The following is a 27,637-nucleotide window of genomic DNA, read 5'->3' on the forward strand; positions in this document are numbered from 1 at the left end:
AAAAACAAGTAGTACATCTTTTCAAATTACATGCGAAGTTGAATGAATAAATAACCTATTACCATCTTCTACTACCTAAAACAATATAATATGTAAGACAAATTGAAAAAAGTGCCTTACCATACCAGCATACACAAGGTTCATGGTAAAATGAACCACCTCATATGTAGCTAAATACTCTAGTATCAGTCTTGTGGGAAATGGTGTGTCATGATGCTGCTCTATTCTGTGTAAAAATAAACACATACAAAGTCAGTAACAGTAAGTAACCTATTTTTTACTCTACATCTAATGTATCTAGTGGTACTGGCAGTTTAGTTCATATAATTAAAGTGACTGAAAATATGTGGCAATTGTCAGTAATGACACCAAATACATTTGTATGTTGTACTCCCTGCCTTCCACCAAATATCGGTTCAGGAATGTGCACTGACTGTATCAATGTTTTGAAAAATCTATTTATTACTGCATGAGTTAAGTAGAACAGCCACACAGCCTGTGAACCAGTCACTGAAGCTGTCCAGCCATATGAATGGTCAATGCAAAACAATGGTAGAAAGCAAAATTTGACTACCTAGTGACAGAGCATGCTGCAAACATGAACATAATGTCGCCTCTAAATCAGACAGCCTCCCCAAATTTTTATCATCCACTACTTAAGTTATGTTTTACTCTATACATCCCTACAGGTTCCCTGAAAACTATTAAGTTATGGACATGCAATTTCCATAAAGACAATTGTATATTTTCAACACAGTCACTGTCTTACTGTAACACTTTTGATATGTTATGTATGATCAGTATCATAATTTCTGATGAGATGACAGTACAGTTATCACAAGTCTTTTACTAAAGTCACAACAAAAAATGAAGAAAGGGAGATTATGATTTAAGATATGTTTAACAATGAGGTCATCAGAGATGGGGCCAGCCACAATCTTTTCAAAGGGATCATCCCAGCTTTTGTCTTAATCCATTTAGGGATACGACAGAAAATCTAGATCTAGCTGGATGATGATTTGATCTCCACTTCTCCCAAAGCAAGACCAGTGTTTTAATCCATGATGACACTGCCCTCACTCCTGATGTCACTGTGGGCTCTGGTGCATTAATTAATTAATTAAGCACATGAACTTAAGGTTTACTCAAGCTTAAGGTTAGCTCAAACTTGCATGTGACTCAAAAAGAATTGGAGAATATGGAGAAATGATAACAATGTTTTTTGCCAACAACTAGGCACTATGCATAGTTAATAAATATTATTGAATTAAATGTTAAAACTAAGCAAATGCTAGACAAACTACTATTGTTGCATGTGGTATTAAGGTCATGGAGCTAATGTGAATGTTGCAGATACGAATAACATGTAGGAAAATGAAATGTCTATAAAGCACACAATGGCAGAAAAATCAGATGAAATTACAATGAAAGCAAATTCACTTGTCAAGTGTGCAATAATTTTGTTCTCTAACAGGAACAATTACTTTCAAGCGCACTAATAATTAATTTTCCAATTAGAGATTGTCACTTAAAACCCTAAACTAACTTCATAATTATTTTGTTAAGGTCTCTCTATTTAAATTTAAAGATGAAAGATTGTGTTGGCTACTTTACTCTCATGTTTTTGCCAGGTCTATCAACATAAAGACCAAAATACATGAACTTTGTGTCACAGACTGTGAAACTGCTCCATATTTTGAAAAAGAGTTAAAATAAAATCACAGGAATTTTAGAAGAGAGTTTAATTAAACTTAACAACATTTTTCTAGAATGATTGCTTATGTAAAATACAACGGAGATACGTTAATGAAAGAGGCAAGAAGTAACAATCGATACTGTTTTATGATTTAAGGACTATGGGGAGGTTCTGGGGCCTCTTATTTGATAAGGTACTAATTCTGATGACATACCTAAATTACAAAAAAGAAATGGAGAGGGGAGGGGGGGAAGACAGAACTACTTGCTGCAATTTTATAAAAGTTTCATGCACTCTCACCTAGATAATAGTTGCATGGTAATGGCTCAGGGTGACCAATATACTTAAAGAAGCTGGAATCAGTACATCACAAAAAAAACCACATTGATCCACAAGACAAGCCCTATACCAAGAGTGCGCGCAGAAGAAGCTGAGCTGCTTTATCTGACTGATGGAGGCTTGAAGTGGCCAAACAAGCATTTGGCTCCACTCCTTTCCTGCAACAACTAACCTTTGTGCAACCTTGGAATGATTTTACAAAAATTATCATAAATGTCAAAACTGCTTAATACATGTGCAAAGCAGCATTTAACAGATCTAGGAGTGTATGGTGTCAACATATGAAGACAAAGTTCAAGTAAAGCACTACATTGGAACTTGATAACATGGAAAATAAATTTAGGTTTGACACAGTGCAGCAAATTGTTCACTGAAGGCCAGTTTTTAAGGACAATTTTTAACATTTTAAATCAGTATCAGGATTTTATCACAGAATATACTGATGGGTCAAAACAAGGGCACACTATTGGTTGTTCTATTGTTTTTGCAGACTGTGTCCTTGGAATCTGCATCCCCAGTGAGTTAATTGTATTTCATACTGAAATCTATGTGATTATAAAGAGTTGTGGATCAGATCAGATATGATCAAGGGTTGATATTCCTCATCTGGTCAGATTCCCTTGGTACTCTGCAGACCGTCCAGCATATGTAACCAACACAGAAACTGTTCAGAATATTCAGGAAACCCTTCTCTAGTTGCAAGGATACGGGAAGAAGGTATCATTCTGCTAGGTACCAGGTTTTGTGGGAATGAGTGATACAGCAGCCATTGAGACATGTAACCTATCAAATGTGCTATACCTCTGCAAGACATAATACCATTGCTGAGCATGTCCATACTGCATCTATTGGAGGACTGGAGGAAGAGAAAGAAGAGGAGAGCAGAAAGGTCAGTGAAATGCGGGAAATATGGTGGTATATCTGCTATCAGTCAATTAGATGCGATACAACTTGCTCGCCATTTCTTCAAATAGGACACACGCCTTGATATGTGGGTTCCCTCTCGGACTTGACACTCACCAGTTCATGATGCTTGTTGTGCACCAATTACAGTTCACCACATGTTAAGTTGGTGTATTTTATATCATAACAAAAGAGCTGAAATCAGTTGGTCAGCAGAGCTGCTATCAATTTTAGAAGACAGTGAGATGAATGTGGCACATATTTCAAGGTTTTGTGCAGTGTCTGGCCTTTTACTTACATTGTCATACAGGATATTTTTGTGTGGGCAGAGGATGATTGGTTCATCCAGTCATTATGCAAGTGATCAGGCAACCGCTGTTTCCAAAACTGCTATTTCGTGCCTGGCCTAGTCTTGTAAACTTGTGAATGACTGGTGTTCTTCTACATACAAGCACTCATCTCATAACATATTGGAAGTGGCACAATGATGTTGAGCACCTTAACAAACAACAGTAACAATGGGTGAAGCTTAGGGAGGGAAAGAGACAGCTTTGGAGGAGGCTAGGAATACCCCCTTAGTCCAAAAAGTTTTGAGACTGTATAAATAAAAAATAGACAAAAGTTAAGTTGAATGTGGTTATCTCATCAAATGCATTGATCCTTCACATGAATTTCTGCACTTAGACATTTCCTTTAGGTTCATACTGATAACAATAAATCTTGTCGCCCATGACGATTTTTCTTTTTTATATAGAAGAACACTTAAAATTTTATTTCATTATGTTTTGAAAATGATATCTTGAAGGTGGTCTCATTTCTGCTCACTGTATTTGGAAAGTTGAAATGGGAAGTTTTGGTCCACTTTGTCCAGCATGTCTCTGTCTATATTGGTGATAGCAGCATGAATATAGTTCCACAGCTCACCCATGGTATGAGGAGGACTGGTATACACCAAAGAATTAAGATAGCCCCATAAGAAAAAGTCACAAGGGAGTAAATATGGCAAGTGTGTTGGCCACTGAAGATCACCCGTCAACGAGATGAGACAGTCGGGGAACTGTAGGCGCAAGAGTGTCATTGACGTTTGTGCAGTGTGAGCCATGGAGCTGTCTTGTTGGAACCGGATGTTGCCCACATTCATTTCTTCAAGTTCAGAAGAAAAAACTCCTCAATCATCTGGACATAATGCTCTGAAGTGACCATAACAGCCTCATCATTCTGTTTGAAAAACTATGGGCCAATTCTGTATGCAGGTGTTGCCCAGGAAGTTTTCAGATGTTCATGCCACTCCAATATCGCACATTTTGTTTATTCACACTTCCAGACAACTGAAAATGTGCCTCGTCACCGAGGAACACAGGGGTGACGTGAGGCAGTTAAGGCTTCACGTGCATTTTTCATGAAATAAAATCATGTGGTTTAGGTGTGTGAACCACTGTCATTTTGTATAGATGAAATTTAAGTCTTCATCAAGAATTCATCTCACTTTGCAATTAGAAATTGCAAGAGCAACTGCATATGTTTGTGAGCAGATTGATTGGGGGATTCAAAATTGCCAGCCTTAGTTTCTTGAAGTTTTCTGGTGTTCTGGTGGTTCTTGAAGGTCCTGGTTTCCAGTATCCATAAATATGTCCACACATATAATAACTGATTTTTGATCAGCAACACAACCTGCAGGCACAACGTGAAACTGTTCACTGAATGCACACTGGATTGCAATGACCGAATGGCCATTGGAAAAGTAAGTCACCACAGTGAATGCACGGTCCTCTCTTGCCCATTGCACGATTACTCCTCAACAAACCTTTAGAAATGTTAGGTCCTACCCTTTTAAATGTGCTCACCCTCACAAAACAATGAGTAATGGCCTTTGTGTGGTACAATTTTCAAATAAGGAAGACCCTGCATAACAGTAGTTGAACTACACATTTATTTATGAGTCGTTTCTAAGTACCTCTGTACTGGAAGCTGTGGCTGAAGAATCTTTACTCCTAAATTTGAACCTGCATGACGTCTGATGCAGAAATTTTGTAGCAGCTCCTCGTAAGTAGCTGTTAGGTCCATGGACCAAAACTTGTTGAAGGTGGTAAATTGCACCTGTGAAGTTCTTCTTTGATTCTAAAATAACAGCCATCATGAAGTTGGACGTAGGCTGAGGACAGAAAATCACTTTATCAAAAACAAATATTGATGCAAAATTTTACATTAGTCAGTGTAGTATTTATATTATCACAGTGAAAAGAATTACAACTTCAATAATCTGTTACAACACAAAACGTTTACTAAGTATCTTTTGTAAAGCAGGAACTCAAAAATAAGACCACACAAATGTATTTGACCTACAAAGGAAAATAAAAAAAGGAAGTATAAGAAAGTGAAAGAAATGAAGCATGGCTTATTAAAGAAAGATAGCTAAAATATTTTTAATTTACAAATTAAACTGCAACTATTTGTTCACTAGTAACTTCTGCACTTTTACCAACCATGTCTAGTTTGCACATCTTTTTCCATAGATGCTTACAGCTTCAGTTTCTTGTGTTCTCAATCATTCTTGAAATTGCACAGTGAACTATTAAATATTTGCGTCTGAACAATGTGATCATCATTGTATGTAATTATATAGGTAAATAGTTTACACATCTGAAGAACTACAGAAATATCAAAGCAACAGTACTCTGGTCAAAGCACCACAGTCTACACAGGATATTTTTTTAAGAGATGAATGTTACATACACAACAGGGATCTTCAGATGTATTTATGTTAGGCTCTTTTTAATGAGATACAATTATTTCCTAAAATAACATTTGTACAGTATGTGGCCAAAGGTTGCTTTGTACCAATATTAGAGATTTTTTGCCCTATTTGAACCATACTGAGTGAGGACAAAATGGCTATATATTTGCTGTGCTACATGTCCTAATCTCTCTTTTGCAAATATCATGATTTCTACAAGAGATATAATATTCTGACAGCAATATTACAGCACAGTCTTCCCCAAGTAAGGTAGGAATTTAGAGATGGAAAACCTTTCACTTGCCTAGTTTGCGATGTAGCATATGAATAACATGCTTTTATGAAGATGCTTTTAAAGGCATCATAACAACACGAACTTCAATATTTTGCATGTAACAGATTAGTAGTGAAAGTTTCTGCCACAGTGGTCTCAGCAAAACTCCAAATTAGAGTGCACAGGCATTGGGGAGATTCATAGATAGCAGAAGAACTTATTCTTTCTAGCTGCCTTTCAAATCTAATGACTTTCGTTTGCAAGTTTATGCATTGACAAAAACAATAGATGCAAACTGTGATCTTCCAACATAAACACTCTTTCAAACACAACTTTCCTTCATTTTCATATTTTTTTTTTTTTTAAGTGGCAAACTGACTGATGAGACTGTTCTACGTGTGCCCATTGATTTCTTCTTCTGGTATCTATAAGTCACCTTGATTTGTTTGTAATATGAGTCAGTGGACAGTGGCATTTTATGCACGTAGTGTGAACTCCCTGATTCTTTGGACTACTTCTGAACTACAAACAAATGACAGATATAGATGCTCCTTGCAGTCATGATTGTGAATTGTAATGGACTGCTTCCAGTATGCTGTGCTGTACAGATAAATTGTCTTGGGTGGTTATAATTAAAGTGCAGCTACTCACAAAGGTCCAGTGTGGGTTGTGACTTTCATATGCCAGTGAAACTGGGTAGATATTCTAATGAGTTAATGTGGAATCAGTTTACACTGGGAAAAACTTAGTTCCAATTCTGGCCACCAAGTGCAAACCTGGTGCTGTACAGCATCTTGCCAACTTTTCCAAAGCTCATACTGAACAAACTGTGTAAGCACTGGTTAATAATAACATCAACTTTATGCTTTGTGACCTTTTCTGTCCATGCCCCATTCCCAACCAGCATAAATTGGGTCTGCTTTAACACATTATAATATCGACCAAGTCTCACTGCCATACAATAATTACAGCCCAGACTGAACCTCTGTGAGTAACTGCACTTTAACCACACCCGTTCAGTATTTACAATATGTCATAGAGTGACCCTAGGCTTCCAATTCACACGCCAGAATGATCATATCACACACCAGTGAAACTGAGTTGCATGCCAGAATGATAAAACACATATTACATATGTTTTAATGGTGAATGCACCACACGGAACCACTCCTGAACAACTGTGTCACATAATCAATGACTTGCACAACAAACATACAGAATCCTGCAGGCACTGATTTACAGTGGCAAACCTGATCCTTAGTCTCACTGTGGTGAAACCCCCACCTTTCTGGTCAGATAAACCAGTATTGTAGTTTGCCCAACTTGACAACCAGTTTGTATTGGGCCACATCACCTCAGATGAAACTGAATACAGTTACGTGGTAGCTGCATGTAACATGCAAATGGCTATGGAACTACAAGACATCCCAACTTCCACCAAGTACTGAAAAAGACATCTTTATTAAGCATGAGCTTGTGACACATTTGTCGCTGTCAGAAGCTAAGTTACATGAGAATTTGCTCTGTACTGAAGAACTTCATGAGCACACACCTTCTCAACTAATTCATCATTTTGTCATACTTGCAGGCAAAGCAATTAATTCTTATATTCTGCAGGATATATGGCTATCGTACTTGCCTGCAGATGCACAGAAAACACTCACAGTTTGCACTAGTGACCTTCACTCACTCAAACTGCTTACCGAATAATCGAGATATAGCTATCGATGGGCACTGCAACCATTTCCACCAGAAAAGAGATTCCTCTGCAAGTACTGCAAGCACAAGTGACTGAATTACCTTAGCAAGCCACAGCCATACAAATACAACACTCCACACATGTGCTGTGATAGCAACACTCTTCCAGCATAACGGTGTTCACCCACCAGGGATAATATCTGCTGGTATCACAAAGAGTTTGGATTTGCATCTCATCAGTTCTGATCACCCTGCTGGTAATAGTAGTGATGGCAACTCATTTCAAATTGGACACTCATCAACTGTTTATAACAGAATGCTCTATCACGCTAAAATTTCTCATTGATAAAGGTGGTGATCTCTCAATTTACCCCTCTTCTTGTCTTCCATGGTGGAATACCAATGGCAATTACCTATATACAGGAAATGGATCTTCCATCAAGACTTAGGCTACATCAACTTACATCTAAACTTCAATCATTTGAATGGAGATTTGTATTATCGATGTGCTGGACCCGATTGTTGGAGTGGATTTCTTATCATTTTATAGCCTCCTACCAGATCTTCACACTCATTGCCCACTTGATTATATAACATAGTTGTCTAATTATAGATACCTATGCTGTGCCAACCATGCTTACATCAGAGTGACAAACCATACAAAAACCACTTCATCAATTCCCTGAAATAACCTGTCCATTACCTACTTCAGCACCAGTAAGACATTAAATGGTACATCAAACAATGGAAAATCCAGGATGGAATGTAACAATATTATGAAAAGGAAAGTTGCCACTCACCATACAGTGGAGATGCTGAGTCGCAGATAGGCATTACAAAAAGACTGTCACAAACAAAGCTTTCGGCCATTAAGGCCTTCATCAACAACAGACGTAGACACACACACACACACACACACACACACACACACACACACACACGACAGCACTCTCAGGCACTGGTGCTGCTGCTTGCAGTGTGGTTTCAGTTGCCTGAGACTGCAGTCATGTGTGTGAGTTGCATTTGTGTGTGTGTGTGTGTGTGTGTGTGTGTGTGTGTGTGTGTGTGTGTGTGTGTTGTTGACGAAGTCCTTGAAGTCCTTAATGGCCAAAAGCTTTATTTGTGACAGTCTTTTTGTTGTGCATATCTGCAACTCAACATCTCCACTATATGGTGAGTGGCAACTTCCCTTTTCATAAATGTTACATCATATTGTCACCACACCAGGACTAACAGTTCACATGTGTTCTCACCCTCTGTATTCAGAAAAACTAAAGATCACAGAGCAAATGTTCTCTTTTATATTAATACAAGGAAACAGTCATTCTTCATGAGCAGCTCCACTCCATATCCTCCCTAAAGCGTAACAGACAGCACCCTTAAGGTGACTGTCATCAACTTAATGCCAGAATGATTGTTATCCTGTGCCACAAATTGAAGAGTTTGCTATGTACATTCATGGTAAGATTGTTTTCTGCATGGTGAAACCTTGTCTGTGCTTTTTATCATACACCAACTGTACCAGAAGATATACCCAAAACTGCTGTTTCCACACCATACAAACTTTATGAATTTGTGTGAATGCCATTCAGGCTGTGCAATGCCATCAAGGTTTTCCAGTGCTTCACAGATGCAGGAACTAGACACTTGGAGTTCTGTTATCTTAACACGGGTGACCTACTTGTAGTGTCATCTAGCAAGGCAGAGCATCTACCACACCTACATTAGACTACAAGAAATGGTCTAGTGATTAACCTACAAAAACATGTATTCTTAGGGTACCTTATCAATGGGGAAAAAAGTCCTCTCGCCTCAAGACAGAGTGGAAGCTATTTCTTAGTTTCCCCAGTTCACTATAATATGAGAATTACTGCATTTATTCAGCATGAAAGACTTTTATCGACATTTTGTGTAGAATCATGAATTTTTGGTCGAGAGTTACTTTATATATGAATATGACATTTGTAATGCACAGTGTAAGAGAAGATCTAGATATTAATTTTTCTGTTTGGAGGGTGTAATCTTTGTCTTTGTAATAAATGGAAGTTTCCAAATAATATTTTTTTAATTTAGAATACTGTGTTTTATGTTTAATTGTACAACAGACCCAGAAGCCTGTAACCATGATGTGCTCTAAACAAGAATCAAATGTGATGGAAGATAGAGTGAACAGTAATATCGCAAACAGTGATACTACACTAGAAGTGGACAAAGTCTAATTGAAACGTCCTCTATCCTGGACTCACAAGACTGATATATGGTTTTGTCAGGCTGAAGCACAATTTACAGTTGTGGAAATACAGACTGAAGCAACCAAATTCAATTACTTGTTAGCACAGTTAGAGCGCCGATTTGTCACAAATATATGGATATCTTGTGAACAATGATGAAAGAAAATAATATTTGTTAGCTAAACAAAGATTGTTAAAGACTTTTAAAGAAAGCAAAGAACTTAACATTCAGAAACTAGTTAGGGAAATAGAAAGTGATGATATGAAACCCAGTCAGTTTCTTTGGAAAATTAAAGTTTGTGAAGGAACAAATGTTTCAGATAAAATTTTAAAGACACACTGTCCAGACAACTTCCTGGTAGTGTCTGAAATATTGTAATAATTTCTAAGGAAAATATAGAAAAACTAGCACAAATGGCTGACTGGATGATGTAAATGTGAAGCATTAACGAACTTCAGTCAACTTCAGTGGAAGTGTCTCCTGTGGCATGTGATTCTTCTGTGTCAGTGAATGATAAGGATCAAAGAGCTTGACAATGAAGCCCAAAAATCCAGATCTAGGAATCGGCATTATCAACTGTGATGACATTCTCGTAGCAGAGGCTGCATCAAGCCGAGATACAACAGTTCAGGAAAGTAGTGCTATTTTAATTTTCATCATGGCTTCAACTGTGGACCTCATAAGTGTGCCCAAAACCACCAACGGAACAGTGAGGGGAACATCAATCGGCAGACACAGTGGTGGCTGAGCATTCCACTGCAATGGTTATACGGGCCGCCAATGTCAATTGTTTGAGATAAAACTTCACGGTTAAATTTTCTAGTTGACAGCAATGCTGATGTTTTCTTCATATGTGTGTTTCCCAAGGACAAGGTTAAAGAGGCGGACTACAAACTTTATGCTGCAAACATATTTTAGATTAAAAGTAATGGATCAAAGTTATTGAATATTGATTTAGGTTTAAAAAACAGTTTTGAGTGACCTTTCATTGCAGACCACACAACAAAAGATATAATTAGTGCAGATTTTCTTCACTAGTTTAGCTTATTAATTGACATGAAAAGAAAATTATTAGTTGACAGCAATTCTCAGCTGCCCACCCGGCTAGTCGCGCTTTCTAATGCGCTGCTTCATGAGCGGAAGGCACGCTGGTCCCCAGCACAAATCCGCCCGGCATATTAGCGTAGAGGTCCGGTGTGCCGGCCAGCCTGTGGATGGTTATTAAGGTGGTTTTCCATCTACATCAGCAAATGTGGGCTGGTTTCCCTTATTCTGCCTCAGTTACACTACGTCATCGATTGCTGCACAAACAATGTCTCCATGTACACATACACCATAATTACTCTACCATGCAAACATTTGAGGTTACACTCGTCTGGCATGAGATGTTCCCGGGGTGGGGGGCTACAAAATAACCCTGGGTTTGGTGTGGGGCAGCAGTGGAGAGTGTGGACTGCCTGTTCTGGGGTTGTGAACCACTGAGGGCTATGGTGGGACAAAGCCTCTCCTCTCCATCGTTTCTAGGTCCCCAGTTTAATATACGATACAATACTCTGTTACACATAGCTGCACTCCAGTATACAGTTGATTCATCCGATTCTATTAGTTCACTCCATGCTAACTGTAAATACTCTCAACTACTTAAAAAATTTCCTGAACTAGCAAAATCCACCCTTATGCCAGGAGAAATTAAACACAATTTTAAATGTTAAACTGCAATCAGCAAGGCCCTCCACTGTATTCAGAAGCCCGTACGTTAGATCCACATAAACTAAATTGTCTAAACAAGACTATCAGTTCTCAATTAATCATAATATAACTTATAATCCCAGTGGGCTAATCTGCTGCACATGGTAGAAAAGCCAGACAGTTAGTGACCCACGGAGACTACTGACATCTTAAAGACCATACTCAAATATTCTCTACAGTAGATCTCCTCAAACTATATTACCAAATCCCACTAGATGAAAGTGATAAGGGAAAGTGTACTGTGATCACACCTGTTTGCCTACCGAATGCACCCAGTACCTTTCAGAGATTTAAGAATAAAGTTTTGAGAGATTTTGATTTATGTTTCGCTTATTTAGATGCCCCCCCATGAACCATGGACCTTGCCGTCGGTGGGGAGGCTTGCGTGCCTCAGCGATACAGATGGCCGTACCGTAGGTGCAACCACAACGGAGGGGTATCTGTTGAGAGGCCAGACAAACTTGTGGTTCCTGAAGAGGGACAGCAGCCTTTTCAGTAGTTGCAGGGGCAACAGTCTGGATGATTGAATGATCTGGCCTTGTAACATTAACCAAAACGGCCTTGCTGTGCTGGTACTGCTAACGGCTGAAAGCAAGGGGAAACTACAGCCGTAATTTTTCCCGAGGACATGCAGCTTTACTGTATGATTAAATGATGATGGTGTCCTCTTGGGTAAAATATTCCGGAGGTAAAATAGTCCCCCATTCGGATCTCCGGGTGGGGACTACTCAAGGGGACGTCATTATCAGGAGAAAGAAAACTGGCGTTCTACGGATCGGAGCGTGGAATGTCAGATCCCTTAATCGGGCAGGTAGGTTAGAAAATTTAAAAAGGGAAATGGATAGGTTAAAGTTAGATGTAGTGGGAATTAGTGAAGTTCGGTGGCAGGAGGAACAAGACTTTTGGTCAGGTGAATACAGCGTTATAAATACAAAATCAAATAGGGGTAAGGCAGGAGTAGGTTTCATAATGAATAACAAAATTGGAGTGCGGGTTACCTACTACAAGCAGCATAGTGAACGCATTATTGTGGTGGCCAAGATAGACACAAAGCCCATGCCTACTACAGTAGTACAAGTTTATATGCCAACTAGCTCTGCAGATGATGAAGAAATTGGAGAAATGTATGACGAGATAGAAGAAATTATTCGGGTGGTAAAGGGAGACGAAAATTTAATAGTCATGGGTGACTGGAATTCGAGAGTAGGAAAAGGGAGAGAAGGAAACATAGTAGGTGAATATGGATTTGGGGGAAGAAATGGAAGAGGAAGCCGCCTTGTAGAATTTTGCACAGAGCATAACTTAATCATAGCTAACACTTGGTTCAAGAATCATAAAAGAAGGTTGTATACCTGGAAGAATCCTGGCGATACTAAAAGGTATCAGATAGATTATATAATGGTAAGACAGAGATTTAGGAACCAGGTTTTAAATTGTAAGACATTTCCAGGGGCAGATGTGGATTCTGACCACAATCTATTGGTTATGAACTGCAGATTGAAACTGAAGAAACTGCAAAAAGGTGGGAATTTAAGGAGATGGGACCTGGATAAGCTGAAAGAACCAGAGGTTGTAGAGTGTTTCAGGGAGAGCAAAAGGAACAATTGACAGGAATGGGGGAAAGAAATACAGTAGAAGAAGAATGGGTAGCTCTGAGGGATGAAGTAGTGAAGGCAGCAGACGATCACGTAGGTAAAAAGGCGAGGGCTAATAGAAATCCTTGGGTAACAGAAGAAATATTGAATTTAATTGATGAAAGGAGAAAATATAAAAATGCAGTGAATGAAGCAGGCAAAAAGGAATACAAACGTCTCAAAAATGAGATCGACAGGAAGTGCAAAATGGCTAAGCAGGGATGGCTAGAGGCCAAATGTAAGGATATAGAGGCTTGTCTCACTAGGGGTAAGATAGATACTGCCTACAGGAAAATTAAAGAGACCTTTGGAGAGAAGAGAACCACTTGTATGAATATCAAGAGCTCAGATGGCAACCCAGTTCTAAGCAAAGAAGGGAAGGCAGAAAGGTGTAAGGAGTATATAGAGGGTTTATACAAGGGCGATGTACTTGAGGACAATATTATGGAAATGGAAGAGGATGTAGACGAAGACGGAATGGGAGATAAGATACTGCGTGAAGAGTTTGACAGAGCACTGAAAGACCTGAGTCGAAACAAGGCCCCTGGAGCAGACAACATTCCATTAGAACTACTGATGGCCTTGGGAGAGCCAGTCATGACAAAACTCTACCATATGGTGAGCAAGATGTATGAGACAGGCAAAATACCCTCAGACTTCAAGAAGAATATAATAATTCCAATCCCAAAGAAAGCAGGTGTTGACAGATGTGAAAATTAGCAAACTATCAGTTTAATAAGTCACAGCTGTAAAATACTAACGCGAATTCTTTACAGACAAATGGAAAAACTGGTAGAAGCGGACCTCGGGGAAGATCAGTTTGGATTCCGTAGAAATGTTGGAACACGTGAGGCAATACTAACCTTACGACTTATCTTAGAAGAAAGATTAAGAAAAGGCAAACCTACATTTCTAGCATTTGTAGACTTAGAGAAAGCTTTTGACAATGTTAATTGGAATACTCTCTTTCAAATTCTGAAAGTGGCAGGGGTAAAATACAGGGAGCGAAAGGCTATTTACAATTTGTACAGAAACCAGATGGCAGTTATAAGAGTCGAGGGGCATGAAAGGGAAGCAGTGGTTGGGAAAGGAGTGAGACAGGGTTGTAGTCTCTCCCCGATGTTATTCAATCTGTATATTGAGCAAGCAGTAAAGGAAACAAAAGAAAAATTTGGAGTAGGTATTAAAATTCATGGAGAAGAAGTAAAAACTTTGAGGTTCGCCGATGACATTGTAATTCTGTCAGAGACAGCAAAGGACTTGGAAGAGCAGTTGAACGGAATGGACAGTGTCTTGAAAGGAGGCTATAAGATGAACATCAACAAAAGCAAAACGAGGATAATGGAATGTAGTCAAATTAAATCGGGTGATGCTGAGGGAATTAGATTAGGAAACGAGACACTTAAAGTAGTAAAGGAGTTTTGCTATTTAGGGAGTAAAATAACTGATGATGGTCGAAGTAGAGAGGATATAAAATGTAGACTGGCAATGGCAAGGAAATCGTTTCTGAAGAAGAGAAATTTGTTAACATCGGGTATAGATTTAAGTGTCAGGAAGTCGTTTCTGAAAGTATTTGTATGGAGTGTAGCCATGTATGGAAGTGAAACATGGACGATAACTAGTTTGGACAAGAAGAGAATAGAAGCTTTCGAAATGTGGTGCTACAGAAGAATGCTGAAGATAAGGTGGGTAGATCACGTAACTAACGAGAAGGTATTGAATAGGATTGGGGAGAAGAGAAGTTTGTGGCACAACTTGACTAGAAGAAGGGATCAGTTGGTAGGACATGTTTTGAGGCATCAAGGGATCACAAATTTAGCATTGGAGGGCAGTGTGGAGGGTAAAAATCGTAGAGGGAGACCACGAGATGAATACACTAAGCAGATTCAGAAGGATGTAGGCTGCAGTAGGTACTGGGAGATGAAGAAGATTGCAGAGGATAGAGCAGCATGGAGAGCTGCATCAAACCAGTCTCAGGACTGAAGACCACAACAACAACAACATATTTAGATGACATACTGACAGCTTCTAACCATCCAGAAGAACACACTCAACATTGAACTATCCTGTTTGAATAACTGAACAATTTTGGTTCATAAGAAAATAACTTTTTAGGTCATGTGATTACTCCAGGAGGTAACAAACCAGATTCAAAACAGTACAAGTGATGACCAATCTGAAATGTCCAGCAACTGCATCAGAATTACGTTGTTTCCTTGCCATATTGAATTTTTACAGAAGACATTTGGAACATGCCCCAGAACAATGAGCTATCCCAAATGATGACTTGAAGAACATGAAGAAAAATGACAATAAGAGCTTTCCGTGGACAGAAGATGCAATAACACTGTTCGAGTACTGCAAAAATGGATGTCATAAATGCAGCCCTATTAACATTCCCAAACATAAACAATGAACTTGCATTATTTGTACGTGCTTCTGATTTTGTATCTGGTGCAGTTCTGCAACAGAAAGAAGAACAAATACAGGCACTATTGATTTTACACCAAAAAGCTCTTGCCATCCCAGAAGAAATATTCAACATACCATAGGGAATTTCTCAGCATATACATGGTAATAAGGTATTTTAAATACCTCCTTGAAGGACATTCATTTGCAGTGGAAAGTGACTATGCTCATTTGATGCACACTTTTCAACATCAAAATGATAAGGCAAGCCCTATGCAGTTGTCTCGCCCACAATTCATATCAAAATTTATGACAGGTATCAGACATATTTCTGGAAAAGAACATGCTGTGCAGAACTGCACCAGATACAAAATCAGAAGTGTGTACAAATAATGCAAGTTCATTGTTTATAATTGTAGTAGTACCAATTGGTTGAGAGGAGATAGCAGATGTTCAAGTGAGTGATGAACTTTAGAAACTTTGGTCTACTCCTCATACTTCATTGAAGTTTAAGCAGCATGAAATCCATGGTGGAAGATTATGATTATGATTATGATTATGATGATGATGATGATGATGATGATCGGTTTTTTGGGGTGCTCAACTGTGCGGTCATCAGCACCAGTACAAATTCCAAATTTTTACTCAGTCCAATTTTTTACACAGTCCAATCTGGCCACTGTCATGAATGATGAGGATAAAATGATGGGCACAACACAAACATCCAGTCCCTGGGCAGAGGAAATCCCCAACCCGGCCAGGAATCGAACCCAGGACAAATATTATTATGCTGTATTAACAAGTAACATTTGTCCGTGCATTCCTCAGCAATTTTGATATTTTGTTTTTCAGCATTACCATACCCTGCTGTCATGTCTTTTGTGAAATTACTGACATATAGATTTATTTGGTCAAACATCAAACAAGTTATCCAAAAATGGGCACAATTACTCATAGCATTCCAAAAGAACAAAGTGAGTGGACATACTAAATCTGCTACTGGCCAGTTTGCAAGCACAGATAGACAACTTAAGATGATACACATTAATGTGATCGGCCCAGAGCCTCTCTCAGATGAATTCATATACTGTTTAACATGCATCGACTGGTTCAGTAACTAGACGGAAGGCATTCCCCTACATGATGCTCAAGCAGAAACAGTGGTATGAGTGTTTTATAACTCCTGGACCATTAGATCTGGAGTTCCTAACCAAACTTACCAAGCGACAATGAACTGAGGGTATGACTCGAAATATTCACCTGGCTTATAATACTGACAGATTCAAATACCAAACTCAAATGTAGCACTATAGCGCAGTGTATCAATGCTACAGGCACAACTGGCCATTGGGGCAAATTTTCAGAAACATGCACTTTCCTCTCTCTGCAGCCTCTCTCATTCTGGAGTAAGTGCTACCGTTCTATGAAAGTATTTGTTTGGCCAAACATTGAGAAAGGTTGCAAGGCATTTGTTTGTCAGTGCAATGCTCATCAGCACAACAAAATAACTCTGCACATTACGGCTTTGCTCTTACTTTCACCCCACTGAGTAAATACAGAGCATGTCCACATTGACATCATTGGACCGTAATACCATCAAAAGGGTACTAATACTGCCTGGCAGTGACTGTTAATTTCTCTTGTTTCTCTAAAATCTATCCCATGAAAGATGCAATGGCAGCAACTGCAGCCAAGACCTTCTTTTGTGCGTGGATCCCATGCTTTGATGTTCTTCTCCGTGCCACCACTGATCACGAAAAACCTTTTAAGTCATATCTCTTTACACATTGCTGGGTATGAGCAGCATTCTGACCTGTGCCTACCATTCTGCAGCTATTAGTCTCATGGAACAGCTCCACAGGCAATTAAAGGCCTCAGTCAGACACCATGCCACACAGCATTGGACTGACTGCCTACATATTGTCCTTCAAGAGCTCCAACAGCTTTCGATGAAGATTTCAATGCAAGAATGGCTGAATGAGAGTGTGGACAAACAGTTTGGCTATCGGAAGAATTCTTTACTGATATATCAAACAGTATTATTGAAGTATCTGACCTGGCAAATCTTTCCTCACAGATTTACAAGCACCATCCTACTTGTTAAAAACAACATTATACCACTGATCATTCACTTTCTGCAACTTACAGTCATGCAAGCAGGTTTTCATCTGACATGATGCCATTCGAAAATCTCTCTAATCATCATAAGGTGGTCTACACACAGTAATGGCACACCACGACAAAACATTCGCTGTTGATATCAGTGACTTCCATTGTGGTATCCATCAACAGGTTCACACCTGCCTTTACTTCGACTGAAACAACACTGAGGCACTACCTGCAGGTGCTTCCATGAGGATACCTGACATACCCAGTCCTCCACTGCTAAAGCCTGTGCCTGCAGGTAAACCTCAAGCACTAACTCGTTTTGGGTGTCACGTATGTTTTGAGCACAAATATCATTGACGCTTGGGGAATGGGGAGTGAAGGAGTGATGCATACAGTGGACTGCTATATTTTGTGTGTGCAAAGTAAACTGTCTGAGCCTTTGCACTGCCTCTGAACTAAAAACAAAAAGGATAGTAGCTAGTCACTATAGAGTGGAGATGCTGAGACTTAGATAGGCACAACAAAAAGACTGTCACAAATAAAGCTTTCGGTCAGTAAGGCCTTTGTCAAAAATAGATGACACACACACACACACACACACACACACACACACACACACACACGACTGCAGTTTCTGGCAACTGAAGCCACACTGCGAGCAGCAGCAGCACCAGTGCTTGATGGGAATAGTGACTGGATAGCAGTAAGGAGGAGTCTGGAATGGGGATGGGGGAGAGATAATAGGGTAGGGATGGTGGACAGTGACATGCAACTGGGGAGCACACAGGGACAAGCTGGAGAGAGGGTAGGGCAGCTACGTGCAGTCGGGAGGTTGGACGAAGGGCAGGGGGGAGGTGTGGGGAGGGGGAGGGAATAGCAGAAGAGGAAAGATGTAAAAAGACTGGTTGCTATGGTGGAATGGGGGCTGTGTAGTGCTGGAATGGGAACAGTGAATGGGCTGGATGGGAGAGGACAACAATTAACAAAGGTTGAGGCCAGAGGGTTATGGGAATGTAGGATATATTGCAGGAAAAGTTCCTACCTGTGCAATTCGAAATGCTGATGTTGGTGGGAAGGATCCACATGGCACAGGCTGTGAAGCAGTCATTGAAATGAAGGATGTCATGTTTGGCAGCGTGCTCAGCAACAGGGTGGTCCACCTGTTTCTCAGCCACAGTTTGTCGGTGGCCATTCATGCGGACAGACAGCTTGTTGATTGTCATGCCCACATAGAATGCAGCACAGTGGTTGCAGCTTAGCTTGTAGGTCACATGACTGGTTTCACAGGTAGCCCTGCCTTTGATAGGATAGGTAATGTTTGTGACGGACTGTAGTAGGTGGTGGTGGGAGGATGTATGGGATGGGTCTTGCATCTAGCTGTACTGCAGGATTATGAGCCATGAGGTAAGGGGTTGGGAGCAGGGGTTGTATAAGGATGGACGAGCATATTGTGTACTGTATTTACTCGAATCTAAGCCACACTTTTTTTCCGGTTTTTGTAATCCAAAAAACCGCCTGCGGCTTAGAATCGAGTGCAAAGCAAGCGGAAGTTCTTAAAAATGTCGGTGGGTGCCACCACAACTAACTTCTGCCTTCGAATATATGCAGCACTACACAGGCATGCTTTGTAGGGTGCTGTTTGTAGGCACAAAGATAAATACTGGCACCAAAACCTCTGCGTCAGTAAATAAATTAAAAAAAAATAAAAATAAAAAAAAAAAGTTTCGACCACTGCATTTTCATACATTATCCAACGAAGTAAATACTAATTCCGTATTGTTCATCTTCGAATGTAGCAGCATTTCAATGTACTACGAAAACCCGACTGGCAAGAATGCTTAGGATGTTTGTCAATATGGCCAACTCTACGTTCTGAATTTTTTCCTATCTGTGAGAAGAGATGGTTGCTAATACGAACTTTTATAAATTGTGAATCACATGCAGTATTCTCGTCACCATAAGAATAATACGGATATAAACATTTTGCCATGTATTCTTTTGTGTTTGCTACTATCTCATTTAAATCCTGTCTGCGTAATAAACCACAAAACTAGAGTGAGACAACAGCAAACGCGGAAGAATATACATATCATGTCATGTGTATATTCGTATTATTCTTATGCTAAACAGTGATACAGTCAGAAATGAAGTGAGGCAATTGCCTAGATTTTTAAATCTAAGATGACTAATTTCTGTGTAGAATGTAATGTACTAAAGAGGCGTCTGCAAAGATTTTCAAACGGAGAAAAATTTTCGCTAAACTCTCGTTCAGAACATCTTCTATCATACGCAGTCTATTATTTGGTTCTTGTTAATCATTATCAAAGAAAGCAGCAGTGTAAGTAACAACAAGTAGCAGTCTCTTGCCATTGTTTCACTAATGAGACGATTCCTCTCTCTCTCTTTTTCTTTTTTTTTTTTTTTTATTTGTAAGCGGCGGTAGTGCGCTCAAAAGCAAGCCATGCTGCGATCGGCGACAGGCCGTAAACACGCAGTATCAGAGTACGACAAACAATGCATGACACAGTACAGTAATGCATTTTCAGCGTAGAGTGACGTAAACACCTATAACAAAGAAAACTGCGCTTATCAGATCAAAGAAAAATAAGCAATCAATTCAAACCAGACGAAGCACGTGAAAAAGGAAGGGTACCTATATAAATACGGACGGAGCGACTGACGCATAACAATGGCTACCTGGTAAAGCTTAACTGCTAAGCTTACGACTCGAACCAAACTACTGTAGCTGTATCGTCATTCATTCGACCTAAATTGTGTCTCATATTACAGTGGACCAACTTTGTTTCGATTTGGAGGTCCAGCCTAAAAATTTTCTCTCCCCTTGAATTTCGAGTCTCAAATTTCAGGTGCGGCTTAGATTCGGGAAATTTTTTTTCCTTGATTTCGAGTCTCATTTTTCAGGTGCGGCTTAGATTCGAGTGCAGCTTAAACTCGAGTAAATACAGTAGGTTCAGTGGACGGCGGAATACCACTGTGGGAGGGGTGGGAAGAATAGTGGGCAGGATATTTCTTATTTTAAGGTACGATGAGAAGAAACCCTGGCAGGGAATGTAATTCAGTTGCTCCATTTCTGGGTGGTACTGAGTTATGAGGGGAATGCTCCTCTGTGGCCAGATGGTGGGACTTTGGGAGGCAGTGGGAAACAGGAAAGATAAGGCACGGGAGATTTGTTTTTGTACAAGGTTGGGAAGATAATTACGATCTATGAAGGCTTCAATGAGATCGTCAGCATATTTCAAGAGGGACTGCTTGTCACTGCAGATGTGACGACCATGGGTGGCTTTGCCAAAAATGTTTACAAGAGAAGTTCTTTGTACCTGAGGCCTTTAAAATATTAGTGTTACATATGGTACTGTGTATGAGGCAACTGTTGTGGAATTCTTTCAGTATTATTGTAAATGATTCTTTACTTCTTCAGTTCTCTCACTTGGTATATTGGAAATTAAGGTAATGTCTCATATAATCATATGTCAGTCAGTTCCAGATTCTTTCTGAAGAATTCTGGAATTGATATATATACGAGCATATTTTTACAAACCTCAGAGCTGTTGACAGTGAGAGCTTCTGATGCAGCATGAAGAGCTTCAGCAGCTCGTCCCATCTGATGCAAAACTGCTGCCTGTGACACTAATGACACATCACGGACTCGATGAGGACTTGCGGCTAATGCAATGGTTAGGCAGTCTAGAGCATGTCGTCCATTGCCCTTAATTCGCCAATACAGTGCTGCTAGTACATGTAACAGCCAACTTGGACCAACTTCCTGAAATATACGGAAACTCAAAAAGATATTCAAAGATTATTTTAAAAGTAGCTTAGTATTAACAGCGTCAGAAGGTGGAATGGAAAAGTGATATGAAATTGGAACAAGACTGCACAAGTGTTATAACACTCAAAACACATGGATTTAAATTATTTTTTCAAAAAGAAAGAAACAAAGCATGATTAGGATGTCAACTCATTACTAATGAGCCTGTGGTACAAAAAGAGGTTAATAAATATGAACATAAGTAACAAATAAGGAAGTTATCACCAGTGAACAACATTGCTCTCAGCATATTTTTGCAACAGTAGTATAATTAAATAAATATGTAAAACATTATTTATTTATGTATTTATTTATTGTATAGTGCTACTCCTTTGGTTTACACTGGTTTTATGATCAGTGATAAAATACACTATAAAATATGTCAATGAAGGATACAGAGTAAAACAAGACAAAATGTACAATACAATAAAAAAATAACATCACAGAAAATAAATTGTACCTTCATAATGACATACTGAAGAAGTCAGCCAGGCTACCCCAATAAGCTCTTACTTAACAGTCCTGGACAATATGTCGAAGTTTGGTTTGGAGTCACCACAGTCACAGCTGGGTTGGGTAGCTTTCCCGACTCGTGCAAATTGTTTGCACATATCCCGTATCCTATTTGGACTCTGTTTAAGGTTTACCTTATTTGTCGTATAAGTTCAAAAACCTTAAGTTTCCTCAGGGGAGACACTATCACTCCAGCTCTTGTGCCATTTAGTATCCTAGCTGGGGTTAGTAGCTACCAGTAGGTGGGCTGTTCTCAGAGGGGAGTGAAATCAAGTTGTTCCCAAAATTGGAGCATTTTTGTGGAAAGAAAGTAGAGTATTACTCATTACTTTTGTATATTCCTTCAATAAAGGTTCCTGTGCCCACAGTGATGGAAGCCAATACAATGGAGCAGTCTTTATATATCCTGTTACAATCCTCATAGCAGCATTGAACTAGGTTTCCAATTTCATTACATTCTCACTGTCTAAACACACTGGTGTGCAGCAAATCACAGTAAGGCAAGTACAGAGGTTTGTAGTGTATCCACTGATGCTTCCCAGTTAGTGTTGAATAAGCTCTGAATGCAAATATTGTGTGATCTTATTTAATGGGATACATTTTCAAGATGTCTTTTGAAGGATAGGGTCCTATCTAGAGTAATTCCCTAGTATTTTGGATGTTGCTGATTAGGGGGTTCAATGCTATTTCTATGAACTTTAGCTCATGTCCTGCCATTTTATTGTTAAAATGAAAACAGTTGACTCTTGTCTCGGTGGGGTTTGGTATTAAACTCCATTTAGTGAAATATCAATCCATTTTATTTAGATAAGCAGCAATAATGTTTTCAGCATCTCTGATCTGCTTATTTTGAATAGCTAGAACAATATGATCAGCATAGCTGAACTTCCTTGACTTGGCTTCCGTTATATCCGCCTGGTAGTCATTTCCTCCGCATACCAGGCAGGCCTCGCAGGCAGCTGCCCCGCCAGGACACGCTAAATGGCTCTCATCAAAACAGAGGTGTTTTCCTTGAATGGCCTGGGCTGTTTGCCACAGAGTTATACATTGCCTCCACAGGATCTGGAGGTGCCAACCTTGCTGACAGGCAGTGTGTCTGTCACAGCAGTTGGTACGGCACTATTTTGCTATGCCAGATAATTTGCTCTTGCAGTGCCACGCGGATATCCATCCACTCCAACTATTTAGGCCACTGCCAGACAGTTTGAATTCAGTTACGCAGCACTTGTAGTCAGCAGTACCAACAGTTCTGTCGCACCGAACTACATGGTGCAGTGGTTAGCACACTGGACTCAGGAAGACGACATTTCAAACCTGTGTCCGGCCATCCTGATTTATGTTTTCCATGATTTCCCTAAAATGCTTCAGGCAAATGCCGGGAAGGTTCCTTTGAAAGGGCATGACCATCCTTTCATAATTCAAGTTTGTGATCTGTCTCTAGTGATCTTGTTACTGACAGGACATTGAACGCTAATCCCCTCCTCCTTCAGTTCCATCCAGCAGCATCAGCAGTTCAGGTCCAGTGCTACCAATTGACAGTACCAGCAGTTTCGCTTCAGCATACCAATGCTTGCAGACCTGGTCCAGTTCATCCTGGTTTGCAACAGCAGCATCTCACCTGTCATATGCCGGCAACATCAGCCCAGTATTGTCCCAGGTCTTTATGTTGCTGCCTACCTAGACTATAGGGTTTGTAGTGAAGGCATACCACAGATAACAACACAGGAGAGATATTTCTGTTGAATGTAGTTAAGTGGATATTCACCAAAGGACTTTATAATTGAGTTTTGTTTGGTAATAAAGTTAATGTTTTGAAGAGTCTTTTATCACTTCTCAGTACAAGGACACTTCAGTTTCAAGCAGGTCAAACATGTGGAAGTTAAAAAACACCCATACTAACACTATTGCTTGATGCAGACCATTATTGAGTTTCCCCTGTTTGCTTATATTATTACCCTATATCACTCGGAAATGTCCTTCCAAAAGCTTGTTCTTGATAAGTCTCAGTGTGCTTTGGCATGGGATTACTTTTATCAGTTTATGTAGAAACCCTTCTTTCCACACAGTGTTACAGGCTGCTGTTAGGTTTATCAAAGTTACTGCTGTCTTTTCTTGCTTCTGAAAACCTGCCTCAATGTGTGTGGTCAGGTTTAAAACCAGGTCGGTACAGTCTGAGACCTGCCTGCTCTGGTGGGATGACTTCTCAAAGGTTTGTGGACACATCCTGTTCAAAAGTAGCCTTTCCAGGAGTTTCCAGCAGCAGTCGAGAAGGGCTGTTGGGTACTATCTTTCCAATTTATCTAATAGTTTGTTTGATTTTAGAACTTCTATTATTTTATTAATTTTAAAAGTTTTAGGCAGACAACCTGATGTTAGTATGCAAGAGTGAAATTTGGTCTGCCAATTCTTGTTTTCCTTTCCACAGGAATTCAGGATGCATTCCATCATAACCAGACATCTTACCAACTTTAACATAAATGAGAGCCACTTATAGTTCTTCTGTGGAGAAGCTCCTAGAGTACTTAAGTGTCCTGTGTAGTTGCTCTTTGTGAATTTCTATACTCCCTTCTTACTTTTTGTGTGTATTATTTGTCCAGTAGTGCCCTAGAGTGTGTGATACAATGCTACTTGTGATTTGGTCTGGTGACAATGGATGAGTTACTTTGACTGCCAGTTTGTTTCTCCCCAACTTTTACACTAAGCTCCATGCTTTCTTAAAATCCATTTCAGCAGTTGTCTTCACCTATCTGTTTCTTTATGCTACGTCCAGTCTGCGTAGCAGTTCATTGGCTTCATCTACAGTGACATTCTTTATGTAGGTTTCAAAACATTCTTCACAGTGTTTGTTCTATTCTGGAATGTATTCTATGCAGTAGCCATGTGGTATATAGTATTTCACTGTTGCAATCGCTGCACCTACGAATCTGTAAACACAACTAAACAAAATAATGATGCAGCTTGCAGCAAGATGTATTTTTGTTCAACAAATATAGTTTTCTCAAATTTGTTTCAAATGCCAATATTCTTTGGGAAATTTTAAAATCTATATCTACCAAATTCAGCTGATATACAGCAGAATCTTTATTAGTTGACATGCAGTGTGGCAGACACATCTGCACAGATGATTTCTGAAATAATCTCAATTGTAGTTTCTGAATTTTGGATTATTATGATAGCATTTATGAGGGATAATGATAAAGGCCAACACCACTTCAGTAACTTCATGTTGCTACCTCCTGTCTCTAAGAAGTCTGACACAAAAATTATATCAAAATTACTCTCAAAATCATATCATCTTTCTTTTGCCTAGCACTTATTCCATCTAGTATGGGATCTGCCTTGTCAGGATTTTCCATTTTTTGTAGCTGGATGCCCTTCCTGATGAAACAACTGTCATGGTGACCCAACGGAAGTAAGTTGTGTACCTCTGCCACTCAACTGTGTAAACTTTGTTCTGTGCATTATTGTATTTTAATTGTTTGCACATTGTATCCTCTGAGGAAGAATTTGAGAACCACCCCAGAATTTGCCTAAACAAATGTGGAAACTGCCAAAATACTACACTCAGGCTGGCCAGTGTACCAGCTGATAGGTATTAATCTGCCTATCTGGGTCTTGCTCACTTCCTTGTCTCTCAAGCTAGTGTGCTGTGTGCTGCACAATACAAACAATTACTTGATGAAAAATTCTCCTGTTGGAGCACAAAAAATCAATATGCTCCTCTTTAAAAGACTCTGGCAGAAAAGTGGGGAATCAGCTGCTTGAATTCTCATTCCTCCTTCCTCACCAAAAATTGTGGTTTGTGGACATACTCATGCTCTTTCTGAATCATTTTACCCAGTCTCTGTTTGTAGTTAAGCCTTCATACTGAGTATCTCCCTCTCACTGCCTTTATATGTTTCTCTCCCACTGCCACTGTCTTCACCCCTTTCTCTTGCCAGTTCTCTGACAGTTGCACTGACTCTGTCCCACTGCCATTGTCTTTGCCCCATTCTTTTTCTCTCCCACTGCCAATGATGCTTTTTTTCTCACTTACAGTCTGCTGTGTTTCTTCTCAACCACCGTAGTCTCCTCTCCACATATGTCCTTGGGGATGATTCGCTTGGGGTTTTGACCCCTCAACCGGGAAATTTTGGCACATGGCTATAAGCGATGAGGGAAAGTGGGCAATTTTATTGTGTTGAAATTCACCAATCTGTGAGGTTCTAGGCCCCCAAGCCTACCGTATTTACTCGAATCTAAGCCGCACTTGAATCTAAGCCGCACCTGAAAAATGAGCCTCGAAATAAAGGAAAAAAAAAAAAATTCCCAAATCTAAGCCGCACCTGAAATTTGAGCCTCGAAATTCAAGGGGAGAGAAAAGTTTTAGGCCGAACCTCCAAATCGAAACAAAGTTGGTCCATTGTAATATGAGACACAATTTAGGTCGAATGAATGACGATACAGCTACAGTAGTTTGGTTCGAGTTGTAAGCTTAGCAGTTAAGCTTTACCAGGTAGCCATTGCTATGCGTCAGGTGCTCCGTCCGTATTTATACGGATACCCTTCCTTTTTCACGTGCTTCGTCTGGTTTGAATCGATTGCTTATTTTGCTTTGATCTGATAAGTGCCATTTTCTATGTTATAGGTGTTTACGTCAGTCACTCTAAGCTGAAAATGCATTACTATACTGTGTCATGCATTGTTTGTCGCATTCTGATAGTGTGTGTTTACGGCCTGTCGCTGCTCGCGGCATGGCTTGCTTTTGTGCGTGCTACCGCCGCCTACAATTAAAAAAAGAGAGGAATTGTCTCATTAGCGAAACAATGGCAAGAGACTGCTATTTGTTGTTACTTACACTGCTGCTTTCTTTGATAATGATCAACAAGAACCAAATAATAGACTGCGTATGATAGAACGTGTTCTGAACGAGAGTTTGGCGAAAATTTTTCTCCGTTTGAAAATCTTTGCGGCCGCTTCTTTAGTACATCAAATTCTGCACAGAAATTAGTCATCTTAGATTTAAAAATCTAGTCAGTTGCCGTGCTTCATTTCTGACTGTATCACTATTAGGCATAAGAGTAATACGAATATAAACATGACATGGTACGTATATTCTTCCGCGTTTGCTATTGTCTCACTCTAGTTTCATAGTTTATTAGGCAGACAGGATTTAAATGAGATAGAAGCAAACACAAAAGAATACATGGCAAAATGTTTATATTCGTATTATTCTTATGGTGAAGAGAATACTGCATGTGATTCGCATTTCATCAGGTTCCTATTAGCAACCATCTCTTCCCACAGGTAGGAAAAAATTCAGAACGTAGAGTTGGCCATATTGACAAAAATCCCAGTCTTGCCAGTCGGATTTTTGTAGTACATTGAAATTCTGCTACATTCAAAGATGAACAATACGGAATTTGCATTTACTTCGTTGGATAATGTATGAAAATGCAGTGTTCGAAACTCGGGCGGAGAAGAAAAGCTCGTCTTCCAATTTTTTTTTTTTTTTTTAATTTTATTTACTGACGCAGAG

At 39.6% G+C, this 27,637-nt stretch overlaps 1 protein-coding gene across 3 annotated transcripts in view; it reads right to left on the reverse strand.

The window, feature by feature from the left end:
• The window catches only part of LOC124788088 (tetratricopeptide repeat protein 17), a 337,226-nt gene that overhangs the window by 17,217 nt on the left and 292,372 nt on the right, over positions 1–27,637 (reverse strand). Inside the window, exons 11-13 of one of the 3 annotated variants that reach the window (XR_007016058.1) lie at positions 21,337–21,561; positions 4,893–5,090; positions 121–226 (exon numbers count right to left, since the gene is read on the reverse strand). Coding sequence is in view for 1 of the 3 variants with exons in the window: in XM_047255188.1 (XP_047111144.1) it covers positions 209–226; positions 4,893–5,090; positions 21,337–21,561 (441 nt within the window). In the remaining 2 variants the exon portion in view is untranslated. Of the gene's footprint in view, positions 1–118; positions 227–4,892; positions 5,091–21,336; positions 21,562–27,637 lie in introns of those variants that run through there. The other 2 variants (XM_047255188.1, XM_047255189.1) reach the window with 2 other exon arrangements.

The sequence above is a fragment of the Schistocerca piceifrons genome, chromosome 3, assembly GCF_021461385.2.
Source record: "Schistocerca piceifrons isolate TAMUIC-IGC-003096 chromosome 3, iqSchPice1.1, whole genome shotgun sequence".
Classification (NCBI taxonomy): domain Eukaryota; kingdom Metazoa; phylum Arthropoda; class Insecta; order Orthoptera; family Acrididae; genus Schistocerca; species Schistocerca piceifrons.